The sequence below is a fragment of the Salvelinus sp. IW2-2015 genome, linkage group LG1 (assembly GCF_002910315.2).
Source record: "Salvelinus sp. IW2-2015 linkage group LG1, ASM291031v2, whole genome shotgun sequence".
Classification (NCBI taxonomy): Eukaryota; Metazoa; Chordata; class Actinopteri; order Salmoniformes; family Salmonidae; genus Salvelinus; species Salvelinus sp. IW2-2015.
This window is the reverse complement of record NC_036838.1, coordinates 52,006,955-52,020,049: the sequence shown is the minus strand read 5'-3', so window position 1 is coordinate 52,020,049 and position 13,095 is coordinate 52,006,955. Positions and strand designations below refer to the sequence as shown.

General features: G+C 46.0%; 1 protein-coding gene across 2 annotated transcripts in view; it reads left to right on the top strand.

Moving 5' to 3' along the window:
* Window positions 1-13,095, top strand: part of LOC111977633 (band 4.1-like protein 1) — a 172,181-nt gene that overhangs the window by 123,346 nt on the left and 35,740 nt on the right. Inside the window, exons 8-13 of one of the 2 annotated variants that reach the window (XM_070445613.1) lie at window positions 4,470-4,557; window positions 5,094-5,246; window positions 6,769-6,826; window positions 7,521-7,739; window positions 7,963-8,207; window positions 9,190-9,225. In XM_070445613.1, the coding sequence (XP_070301714.1) occupies window positions 4,470-4,557; window positions 5,094-5,246; window positions 6,769-6,826; window positions 7,521-7,739; window positions 7,963-8,207; window positions 9,190-9,225 (799 nt within the window). Of the gene's footprint in view, window positions 1-4,469; window positions 4,558-5,093; window positions 5,247-6,768; window positions 6,827-7,520; window positions 7,740-7,962; window positions 8,208-9,189; window positions 9,226-13,095 lie in introns of those variants that run through there. The other variant, XM_070445611.1, reaches the window with a different exon arrangement.

The window sequence follows — 13,095 nt, the reverse complement described above, 5'->3', positions numbered from 1 at the left end:
CCCTACCCCAAGGCAGTACTAAAGAAAAGACAGTTCTGCTTTAAAATAATGAAAATATATTGTCTGTTTTAGGCAACAACACAACAGGCACAATTTCACAGTTCACAGAATAGCCTACTGTAATCTACCTCACCTGCACGTGTAGCCTAGCTTGAAGACAACCATTGAAAACATAGCAATACAACCTAGCAGTCTTATGGCATTTATCTCAGATATCACAATAACAAACAAATAAACAAACAAAAATAAAGAATGACACCTGTTACTGTGTTCATGGAGTCTGTATAAGGGCTGGCAGAGACTAAAACAATAGAAGTAGTCTGCAAACGTTGTTACGGTAATATTCTTCTCCTTTGAATGGCTAATTAGGCATAAATGTTCATATTAACAAATCAAATCAAAGTTTATTTGTCACGTGCGCTGAATACGACAGGTTTGACCTTACAGTGAAATGCTTACTTATAGGCTCTAACCAATAGTGCAAAAAAGGTATTAGTGAACAATAGGTAAGTAAAGAAATAAAACAACAGTAAAAAGACAGGCTATATACAGTAGCGAGGCTATAAAAGTAGCGAGGCTACATACAGACACCGGTTAGTCAGGCTGATTGAGGTAGAATGTACATGTAGATATGGTTAAAGTGACTATGCATATAAGATGAACAGAGAGTAGCAGTAGTGTAAAAAAGGGGTAGGCGGGTGGTGTGTGGGATACAATGCAGATAGCCCGGTTAGCCACTGTGCGGGAGCACTGGTTGGTCGGCCCAGTTGAGGTAGTATGTACATGAATGTATAGTTAAAGTGACTATGCATATATGATAAACAGAAAGTAGCAGCAGCGTAAAAAGAGGGGTTGGGGGGGCACACAATGCAGTAGTCCGGGTAGCCATTTGATTACCTGTTCAGGAGTCTTATGGCTTGGGGGGAAAACATGTTGAGAAGCCTTTTTGTCCTAGACTTGGCACTCCGGTACCGCTTGCCATGCGGTAGTAGAGAGAACAGTCTATGACTGGGGTGGCTGGGGTCTATGACAATTTTTAGGGCCTTCCTCTGACACCGCCTGGTGTAGAGGTCCTGGATGGCAGGCAGCTTAGCCCCAGTGATGTACTGGGCCGTACGTACTACCCTCTGTAGTGCCTAGTAGTGATGCTAGTCGGGCGGGCAGGTGCAGGGCAGCAATCGGTTGAAGAGCATGCATTTAGTTTTACTAGCATTTAAAAGCAGTTGGAGGCCATGGAAGGAGAGTTGTATGGCAGTGAAGCTTGTTTGGAGGTTTGTTAACACAGTGTTCAAAGAAGGGCCAGATGTATACAGAATGGTGTCGTCTGCGTAGAGGTGGATCAGATAATCACCAGCAGCAAGAGCGACATCATTGATATATACAGAGAAAAGAGTTGGCCCGAGAATTGAACCCTGTGGCACCCTGATAGAGACTGCCAGAGGTCCGGACAACAGGCCCTCCGATTTGACACACTGAACTCTACCTGAGAAGGAGTTGGTGAACCAGGCAAGGCAGTCATTTGAGAAACCAAGGCTATTGAGTCTGCCGATAAGAATGCGGTGATTTACAGAGTTGAAAGCCTTGGCCAGGTCGATGAAGACGGCTGCACAGTACTGTCTTTTATCGATGGCGGTTATGATACCGTTTAGGACCTTGAGCGTGGCTGAGGTGCACCCATGACCAGCTCGGAAACCAGATTTCATAGTGGAAAATGTACGGTGGGATTTTGACATGGTCGGTGTTCTGTTTGTTAACGTGGCTTTCAAAGATTTTAGAAAGGCAGGGCAGGATGGCTATAGGTCTATAACAGTTTGGGTCTAGAGTGTCTCCCCCTTTGAAGAGGGGGATGACCGCGGCAGCTTTCCAATCTTTGGGGATCTCAGATGAAACGAAAGAGAGGTTGAACAGGCTAGTAATAGGGGTTGCAACAATTTCGGTGGATAATTTTAGAACGAGAGGGTCCAGAATGTCTAGCCCAGCTGATTTGTAAGGATCCAGATTTTGCAGCTCTTTCAGAACATCAGCTGTCTGGATTTGGGTGAAGGAGAAGCGGGGGGTGCTTGGGCAAGTTTCTGCGGGGGGTGCAGAGCTGTTGGCCGGGGTAAGGGTAGCCAGGTGGAAAGCATGGCCAGCTGTAAAAAATGCTTATTGAAATGATCGATTATCGTGGATTTATCGGTGGTGACAGTGTTTCCTAGCCTCAGTGCAGTGGGCAGCTGGGAGGAGGTGCTCTTATTCTCCATGGACTTTACAGTGTCACATAACTTTTTGGAATTAGTGCCTCCAGGATGCAAATTTCTGTTTGAAAAAGGTAGCCTTAGCATTCCTAACTGACTGTGTATATTGGTTCCTTGCTTCCCTGAACAGTTGCATATCGCAGGGGCTATTCGATGCAAATGCAATACGCCACAGGATGTTTTTGTGCTGGTCAAGGGCAGTCAGGTCTGGAGTGATCCAAGGGCTATATCTGTTCTTAGTTCTGCATTTTTTGAACAGGGCATGCTTATTTAAGATGGTGAGAAAAACACTTGTAAAGAGCAACAAGGCATCCTCTACTGACAGGATGAGGTCAATATCCTTCCAGAAAACCCGGGCCAGGTTGATTAGAAAGGCCTGCTCGCTGAAGTGTTTTAGGATGCGTTTGACAGTGATGGGGCGTGGCCGTTTGACCGTGGACCCATTACGGACGCAGGCAATGAGACAGTGATCGCTGAGATCCTGGTTGAAGATAGCAGAGGTGTATTTAGAGGGCAAGTTGGTCAGGATGATATCTATGAGGGTGCCCATGGTTACGGATTTAGGATTGTACCCGGTAGGTTTCTTGGTAATTTGTGTGAGATTGAGGGCATCTAGCTTAGATTGTAGGATGGCCGGGGTGTTAAGCATATCCCAGTTTAGGTCACCTAACAGTACGAACTCTGAAGACAGATGGGGGGTAATCAATTCACATTTGGGCACAGCTGGGGGCTGAGGGTGTCTATAACAAGCGGCAACGGTGAGAGACTTATTTTTGGAAAGGTGGATTTTTAAAGTAGAAGCTCGAATAGTTTGGGCACAGACCTGGATAGTAAGACAGAACTCTGCAGGCTGTCTCTGCAGTAGATTGCATCTCCGCCCCCTTTGGCAGTTCTATCTTGTCGGAAAATGTTGTAGTTGGGGATGGATTTTGGTGGCCTTCCTAAGCCAGGATTCAGACACAGATAGGTCATCAGGGTTGGCGGAGTGTGCTAAAGCAGTGAATAAAACACACTTAGGGAGGAGGCTTCTGATGTTAACATGCATGAAACCAAGGCTTTTACGGTTACAGAAGTCAACAAGTGAGAGTGCCTGGGGAATAGGTGTGGTGCTGGGGGCTATTAACCACTACATCACCAGAGGAACAGAGGAGGAGCAGGATAAGGGTACGGCTAAAGGCTATAAGAACTGGTCGTCTAGTGATTTGGGAACAGAGAATAAAAGGAGCAGATTTCTGTGCGTGATAGAATAGATTCAGGGCATAATGTACAGACAAGGGTATGGTAGGATGTGAGTACAGTGGAGGTAAACCTAGGCATTGAGTGACGATGAGAGCGGTTGCGTCTCTGGAGGCACCATTTAAGCCAGGTGAGGTCTCCGCATGTGTGGGGGGTGGGACAAAATATCTATCTAAGGCATTTATGGTGGGGCTGGGGGCTCTACAGTGAAATAAAACAATAATAACTAACCTAAACAGCAGTAGACAAGGCATATTGACATTAGGGAGAGGCATGTGTAGCCAACGTTAATCCGAAGGCGAAATGACAGACATTCTATGGTATGGAACAATCCTTTTCCAGAACTAGCACGTCCTATTTCTGCAACGATACTCCAACTTAAGTTACTTTCTGAATTCAGCGTCTCTCTACTCGTTATCATTCTCTTACTTTCTCCTCCTTTTGCAACACACTTGCCTGTGCACTCCCTCACACCACCTCTCCCCAGGACCTTTTTAGAACCGGCCGTGACGTCTCCTGGCACATAGTAGTCTTGTAAAGTCCCTGAACAGAACAACAAAGCCATATTCCTAGACTCCGCCACACAAGACTCGGTCCAAACTTTTTCAATACCTGGTTTGCATACCCATTGTTGCCTATACCTGCATAATAGTCCCCGCTACTCCACGGGTTTCATCTCATCTCTCATTCATATGGAAACATTGGAGCCTGTTGATACAGCTCTACTCAGACAGTGTCCAACAACACACCATACATATGTTGACAAATGCCACCACATTGCCCTGGCATCTGTCATGGCTGTCTACATGGAGGCCTTGCCAACACTATCAACACTTCCCCAGTCTCAGGGTCTCTTCCCTCCCTGTCCAGGCATGGCAACAGCGCTTGGCTCTTGGCCAAAGGTGGAGGAAGAGACATGGGAATGGATATATCAGGCCTACCGCTCTAAAATATGAAATGTGTTCTCCTGTGTGAGTTGATGTATTTTTGTTTCAGGGGTATGACGCCAGCTGACGCAGAAATCAACTTCCTAGAAAATGCTAAGAAGCTATCCATGTATGGGGTGGACCTCCATCATGCCAAGGTATGCTGTTACATCAGCCTGATCACTAGATATTGACATCGATTTCGGACTTTTGAAAAGGCCCTGAGAACGTTGATATAGGCCTTTCTCGGGACTCACAAGAAAAAACTATTGCCCAGCACTGGGCGCAAATTCATGATGCTCAGAGCCAGAGCGAGCTGCTTAGAACCCTGCTCCACCGCAGTTCACAATGTTCTAGCAAGCCGTGAGAATACTTGATGATACTTTGAGTTCTGTTTTAACCCTGTAACCACGTGTAATTAACCCTGTAACCATGTGGAATTAAGCCTGTCACCACATGGAATTCATGTGTAAAACATAGATGTTAATCCATAATACTTTGAGTTTCAAATGGAAACTATGAGATTTTATTGGTTACATATGACATTTTGTGAGTCTATATTTCTATGTGACTGTGCAGGATGATTTATTTTACCCTATACACCAACATATTACTTTATTTCCTCTCCTTCCCTCTCTTCTTCCTCTCTTTTCATCATCCTCTACTCTGCCATGCTGGCTCTTGGCTGCTCCAGGATTCAGAAGGGATTGACATCATGCTGGGTGTATGTGCCAACGGCCTCCTGATATACCGCGACCGCCTGAGGATCAACCGCTTTGCCTGGCCAAAGATTCTCAAGATATCCTACAAGAGGAGCAACTTCTACATCAAGATCCGTCCCGGAGAGGTAAGCTGAACCAAATGAGAGAATGGCTGCACTGTAGTTGAGGTTTTACCCCCTTACAAAATTATGCTTTGAGACATTTATGCAGTCCATTTCTGTTATAACTGGAAATACGACCAGCTAAAGACTGTGTGGAAGCTGATGTGTGACCAGAGAACTAACCACGTGGAATTAAATCAACTTCCTGGAAAATGTTATTTGGACCATTGCTCTGGAACAAGCTGGACTTATCTACATGACAGCTAGCTAGCATTTCCGCCTTCAAAAGAGCAGTACACATAGTTGTAATGTGCGCTTGGATTTGTATGTATGCTACCGCGTATGATGTGTTGGCTGTGATTTTAGATGTGCTTGTGTATGTATGCCAATGGGTATGCTGTATATGTTTTATTGATTCTATGGAACCCAGGACTCCCTGGAGAACAGTGGCAAGTATTACTGAGTGGACTATCCTGGCTAAATAAATGCAAATGTAAAATTGTATTCCCCCCACAATTTTGCTGCTCCACAGGCTTAGAATATATAGCCTGCCTCTCTCTCCAAGTCGCTGTTCAGTTCTTGCAGCGCTGCAGCCTCAACCTCTGCAGCCTACTGAGCTGAGCCCCAGCCCAGTGTGACAGGCTGTCTGACCAGGCCTTCTGAAGTGACAGAGCCCCATAGTGAGCCAGTGGAAGAGAGGGATAAAGGGAGCTTTTAACACGGCCAGTGCAGCTGCAGCAGCACACAGAATATAGGGATGAAAAGTATAAATATAGAGCCTTGAAATGCCACCCTCATGTTTGTCCCTGCTGTCTGAACACTGCAGTTTTAGTCCTTTGCTCAGCTCAGTGCAGGAATCTGTCTGGTGMTCACAGGGCTATAATTTCAGGGAGAGCAGATTACTGTAATCTTAGAAAAAAGGGTACCAAAGGGGTTATTCAACTGTCCCCATAAGATAACCCTTTTTGGTTTCAGGTAGAACCCTTTTTGGTTCCAAGTAGAACCATTTTGGGTTCCATGTAATGTAGAACCCTCTTTAGAAAGGTTTCTACATGGAACCCAAAAGGGTTCCACCTGGAACCAAAAAGGGTTATTCAAAGGGTTCTCCTATGGGGACAGCCAGCGAACCCTTAAAGGTTCTAAATAGCACCTTTTTTTCTAAGAGTGTCGTGTGCATACTTGGGAGTGTTAACCGTCCGGGGGTTTACAGCAGTGAATAGTTTCACACTGTGTCTTTTTGCTTAGAGCTCATGAGTGACAAGCGGGCCGATTCAGCAAATGTAGTTGATCAGCATATAACTTAAAATTGTGACAGTTTGGAATATGAAATAAAGTGATGATGCATTTCAAGGTTGTTTTTAAGAATGTATCATGTCATTCAAAACTGCTGTCACTCCCTCATACTCTAATCTATGTAACCACAGTAAACACCTGTCCCTCCCTCCCTCCCTCCCCTCCCCCCCCTCCCTCCCTCCCCCTCCCTCCCTCCCTCCCTCCCTCCCTCCCTCCCTGCCCTCCCTCCTCTCTCTCCCTCTCTGCAAACCAGTACGAGCAGTTTGAGAGCACTATTGGCGTCAAGCTTCCAAACCACCGGGCGGCTAAGAGCAACGGAATGGAAAGAGCAACTTCAGACATCAAATCCCCTCACTTGTAGCCCTCTTGTACCTCTGTTACGTTACCCCATGCAAGCCATTTCTCCTTAAGTCCTCTTGATCTTTAGGCAGCCAAATATAACCAAACACCACTCGCTTGAATCGTGTTCCCATCTCTCTATAGCTTTTTCCCCAGCCGCTTCCAGCACCTGCTATCCCACTGCCGGGGAAGCTCAGGAGTGATTAGAGCACAGCTTTGATCAGGGCTCCGTCTCCCTATAGGCACCATCCACAGCAGCATTTTATTTCACAGCAGCCAGCACTACACTGAGGCTCAGGGTGTTTCCCTCTCTGTTTCCTCCTCATGTTACTTTGTATCTCTGGTGTTTCTCTGCCCCTGTTACCTCAGGCTTTGAGGAATTCACAGTAAGGGGAATAGGGAACCACATACAGTAGTATAGAGCAATGTTTTCAACACTGCCCCAGTGCAAAGAACAGAGTCCACTGTTCTCAGCATTTTACAAAGTAATTTACTACATCCAGTAACTAATCTCATACTAACATCTGGTCTTTCTCTCAATCGTATTGCTGTAAAGCAAGGATGGTCAATTTCTCTTTCCCCAGTATTGTAAGTTAAGCCTTGTTGTTTTTATACTGTTGCAACCAAAATGCCAGGTAATCTTCAGGTTAAAGTCCCCAGAATTAGGGCTGATGAATTCCTCTCTGTCTGTGGACTATAACACCTCCAGGTTAGTGTCTCCAGAGCCTCCTCCTAAGGGCTTCTTGGTGATGGGCTCTAAGTTTCGATACAGTGGGCGAACCCAGGCCCAGACACGGCAGGCCAGCGCTCTCATAGACCGGCCCGCGCCACACTTTGAACGCTCCACCAGCAAGAGGTACCTGTTGTCCCGCAGTCTGGACGGAGGTAGGTACCATAGTGGTGTTCCTCAAGGGCTACTCACACAACGGACACTTGTTAAAAGTGAAAATATTGAATGATACATTAGTGGCTATGGGATATTTGTTCATACCAAAAGACAGTGTCTTAAGATGTACTGTCGATGCGGCCATATACTTACTGTATGTATATCTAATGCTGGACTGTTCTCTCGTAATAAAACAGTCCCACTGTGCCTTGGTCTAATTAGCAGAGTTCTCCCGGCCAGTGTCGGCCATGTGTGAAAACCAGGATGGTCTGTCCCAGCACAGTGGCAGTGAACACCCCCACCTCCACAGCCCCTCTGGGGACGAACAGGAGACAGAACTGGAACCACCCAGTTTGGAGCAGGACCAAGAGGAGGATCAGGATGAGGAACAGGATCTAGAGGAATACCACGACCAAGAGAAGGATGAGGATGGTGTCCCCACCCCCAGCAAGAAGAAGGAGATCAAGGTACTGTTAGGGTTAGGGTTATCACGTTACTGTTAGGGTTAGGGTTATTAAGTTACTGTTAGGGTACGGGTTAGGGGAGCATTTCCCAAACTCGGTCCTCGGGACACCAAGGGGAGCAAGTTTTGGGTTTTGCCTGAACACTACACAGCTGATCTAAATGATCGAAGCTTGATGATTAGTTGATTATTTGAATCAGCTGTGTAGTGCTCGGACAAAAAACAAGTCATGCACCCTTTGGGGTCCTGAGGACTGAGTTTGGGAAACCCTGGTTAGGGAAAGGTACTGTTAGGCAGATGGGAGGAAGGCTTGAGAGGGTAGCTACATGACTTAAGATACTATGGTGGTCATATCTGGTTCAGAGGGTAAATGGCCCAACCTAGCCTGGTTGATTGATCTGTATGTGCTTTAGCCAACTCCTATAACATTCCCTAGGCTACATGACATAGGAGTTGGATAAAACACAAACAGATTTGTGGACCCAGGCTCAGCCTACTTGTTTCTCAGAATCAAAAACATTCACATTTGATGGTAAGTGCCACTCTAGGATGGAAATAGGCTATAAGTAAGGATACAATGCAGTATAAGTAGGATGATACCTATGGAAGCTTAGAGAGACACATAGCTTGTGTGGATATGATGTTTGTGTCAGGGTGGAGGTGTCTGTCTCAGTGCAGATTGTCAGATGGCAGTGACTGCAGGGGTGCTGCTGGTGCTAGAGTGTACCGCTGGAACTTCGGGTACCACTGTGACATTCCCTGCTGAGGTTTAAAGCTAAAGATTTAAAGCAAAATTAACTCTGCTCCCTCTATGCCACTCAGAGGCTAACCAGTACAGCTCACTATCACCACTAACTGCTGTATCGAACCTTCACTTATCTCTCATGCCAAGCCAACCTAACTTCTCCTGCTGCTGTTCTTTCTTGCTCTCTCTCCCTGTCATTCACTAATATGCTCTCTCTCTCTTTAACCCTCGCTGGCAAAAGGAGGATGCTGGGTCCCCACTTGACAATATACAGGAGGTATTTGGTGTCTGGTGGCCTGTCTGTCTCTGTCAGTCTGTCTGTCTGTCAGTCTGTGAGATGGCTCTATGCCTACCAGTCTTTTTGTGTTCAGTAATCCCACATATTAGTGATAAACTAGCAGTATGCCTAATTGACATACAGTGAGTAAACTTCTGCACCATCATATCTTTGTTTGCACCCAAAGTATTACATTGAAGCTGCAAAGCATTCATTTGATGCTGTTCATTGGAGAGCCAATATTTTAAGGGCTGTCAAATTAACACGTTAATAACGGGTTAAGGCATGACATGCTTAGAACACAACACGGAACACAGCTACAGTCTTAGCTTCACCTTTACATGGCTGAAGACCGTGGGCCTCTAGGCAAAATCATGTCCAATATCACTGGAGCTATGTTTTTTCTTTCTGCCTCAAATTGGTGAGCGTGTTGCAGCCCATTTTAAATTACTTGCGAGAAATATTTTTATTTTATTCATAACAAACATTGTTTAACTAGCTAGTCATGTTAACTAGCTAGCTAGGAACTTGATAACTTGACCACTGACTAGGCTATTCACAAAATGTAGATGGCAGAGGAAGAACTGAAAAGGAATATGCCATACCCAAGAGTGGGTATGTATGACTGTGTGTGAAAGAGGATGTGTGTGAGAATGGGAGTATGTGAAAGAGAGACGTGAGGGAGAGTGTGTAGGCCTATATCAAATCAAATTTGATTAGTTCCATGCGCCGAATACAACAGGTGTAAACCTTACAGTGAAATACTTACTTACAAGCCCCCAACCGACAGTGCAGCTTAAAAAAATACGGATAAGAATAAGAGATAAAAGTAACAAGTAATTAAAGAGGAGCAGTAAAAAATAACAATATAGACAGGAGGGTGCCGGTACAGAGTCAATGTGCGGGGGCACCGGTTAGTTGAGGTAGTATGTACATGTAGGTAGAGTTAATTAAAGTGACTATGCACAGATGACAACAGAGAGTGGCAGTGGTGTGGAGAGAGGAGGGGGGGGGGGGGCAATGTGAATAGCCTGGGTAGCCATTTGACTAGATTTTCAGGAGTCTTATGGCTTGGGGGTAAAAGCTGTTTAGAAGCCTCTTGGACCTAGACTTGGCGCTCTGGTACCGCTTGCCGTGTGGTAGCAGAGAGAACAGTCTATGACTAGGGTGGCTGGAGTTGTTGACAATTGTTAGGGCCTTCCTCTGACACTGCCTGGTATAGAAGTTCCTGGATGGCAGGAAGTTTGGCCTCAGTGATGTACTGGGCCGTTCGCACCACCCTCTGTAGTGCCTTGCGGTCGGAGACTGAGCAGTTGCCATACCAGGCAGTGATGCAACCAGTCGGGATGGTGCAGATGTAGAACCTTTTGAGGATCTGAGGACCCATGCCAAATCTTTTCCGACTCCTGAGTGGGAATAGGTTTTGTCGTGCCTGCTTCACGACTGTCATGGTGTGCTTGGACCATGTTAGTTTGTTGGTGATGTGGACACCAAGGAACTTGAAGCTCTCAACCTGCTTCACTGCGGCCCTGTCGATGAGAATGGGGGCGTGCTCGGTCCGCTTTTTCCTGTAGTCCACAACCATCTCCTTTGTCTTGGTCACGTTGAGGGAGAGGTTGTTGTCCTGGCACCACATGGCCAGGTCTCTGACCTCCTCCCTATAGGCTGTCTCGTTGTTGTCGGTAATCAGGCCTACCACTGTTGTGTCATCGACAAATTTAATGATGGTGTTGGAGTCGTGCCTGACCGTGCAGTCATGAGTGAACAGGGAGTACAGGAGGGGGCTGAGCACGCACCCCTGAGGGGCCCCTGTGTTGAGGATCAGCGTGGCATATGTGTTGTTACCTACTCTTACCACCTGTGGGCGGCCCGTAAGGAAGTCCAGGATCCAGTTGCAGAGGGAGGTGTTTAGTCCCAGGGTCCTTAGCTTATTGATGAGCTTTGATGGCACTATGGTGTTGAACGCTGAGCTGTAGTCAATGAATAGCAATAGGGATTTCTTATAAGCTTCCAGGTTAGAGTCCCGCTCCTTGAAAGCGGCATCTCTAGCCTTTAGCTCAGTGCGGATGCTCCCTGTAATCCATGGTTTCTGGGTGGGGTATGTACGTACAGTCACTGTGGGGACGACGTTGTCGATGCACTTATTGATGAAGCCAATGACAGATGTGGTGTACTCCTCAATGCCATCGGAGGAATCCCGGAACATATTCCAGTCTCTGCTAGCAAAACAGTCCTGTAGCTTAGCATCTGCTTCATCTGACCACTTTTTTATCGATCTAGTCACTGGTGCTTCCTGCTTTAATTTTAGCTCGTAAGCGGGAATCAGGAGGATAGAATTATGGTCAGATTTGCCAATTGGAGGGCGAGGGAGAGCTTTGTATGCATCGCTGTGTGTGGAGTATTGGTGGTCCAGAGGTATTTTCCCTCTGGTTGCACATTTAACATGTTGATACAAATTAGGTAAAACTGATTTAAGTTTCCCTGCATTCAAGTCCCCGGCTACTTAGAGCGCCGTTTCTGGGTGAGCGTTTTCTTGTTGGCTTATGGCGGAATACAGCTCATTCAATGCTATCTCAGTGCCAGCCTCTGACTGTGGTGGTGTGTAAACAATTACAAAGAATATAGATGAAAACTCTCTCGGTAGGTAATGTGGTCTGCAGTTTATCATGAGAAACTCTATCTCAGGCGAGCAATAGCTCGATGCTTCCTTCGATATTGTGCACCAGCTGTTGTTTACAAAAATACATTGACCGCCGCCCCTTGTCTTCCCAGATGCAGCTGTTCTATCCTGCTGGTACATCGTATAACCAGCCAGCTGTATGTTGATATTGTCGTCGTTCAGCCACGACTCCGTGAAGCATAAGATGTTACAGTTTTTAATGTCCCATTGTTAGTTTAATAATCCCAATAACTCGTCCTTTTTATTGTCCAAAGATTGCATGTTTGCGAGCAGAATTGAGGGGAGTGGGGGTTTATTCGATCGCCMCCTACTCCTCAGAAGGCAGTCCGCCCTCCGGCCTCTCTTTCTCCGCCTCCTCTTCACGCAGATCACTGGGGTTGTGCCTGTTCCCGAGGGAGACGTATATTCTCTGCCTCGGGCTCGTCAGAGTCGTGAAAGAAGAAAAAGGATTCTGCTAGTCCGTGGTGAGTAATCGCAGTCCTGATGTCTAGAAGTTATTTTCGGTCATAAGAGACGGTAGCGGCAACAATATGTATAAAAATAGTAAAAAAATAAGTTACAAACAACGCAGATAAACGAACAAACAAACACAATCGGTTGGGGGCACGTAAAACGTCTGCCTTCTGCTCCGGTGCCATTTTACACGTGTGTATATACAGTGGGGCAAAAAAGTATTTAGTCAGCCACCAATTGTGCAAGTTCTCCCACTTAAAAAGATGAGAGAGGCCTGTAATTTTCATCATAGGTACACTTCAACTATGACAGACAAAAAGAGAAAAAAAATCCAGAAAATCACATTGTAGGATTTTTTATGAATTTATTTGCAGATTATGGTGGAAAATAAGTATTTGGTCAATAACAAAAGTTTATCTCAATACTTTAATTATATACCCATTGTTGGCAATGACAGAAGTCAAACGTTTTCTGTAAGTCTTCACAAGGTTTTCACACACTGTTGCTGGTATTTTGGCCCATTCCTCCATGCAGATCTCCTCTAGAGCAGTGATGTTTTGGGGCTGTTGCTGGGCAACACAGACTTTCAACTCCCTCCAAAGATTTTCTATGGGTTGAGATCTGGAGACTGGCTAGGCCACTCCGGGACTTGAAATTGCTTCTTACGAAGCCACTCCTTCGTTGCCCGGGCGTGTGTTTGGGATCATTGTCATGCTGAAAGACCCAGCCACGTTTCA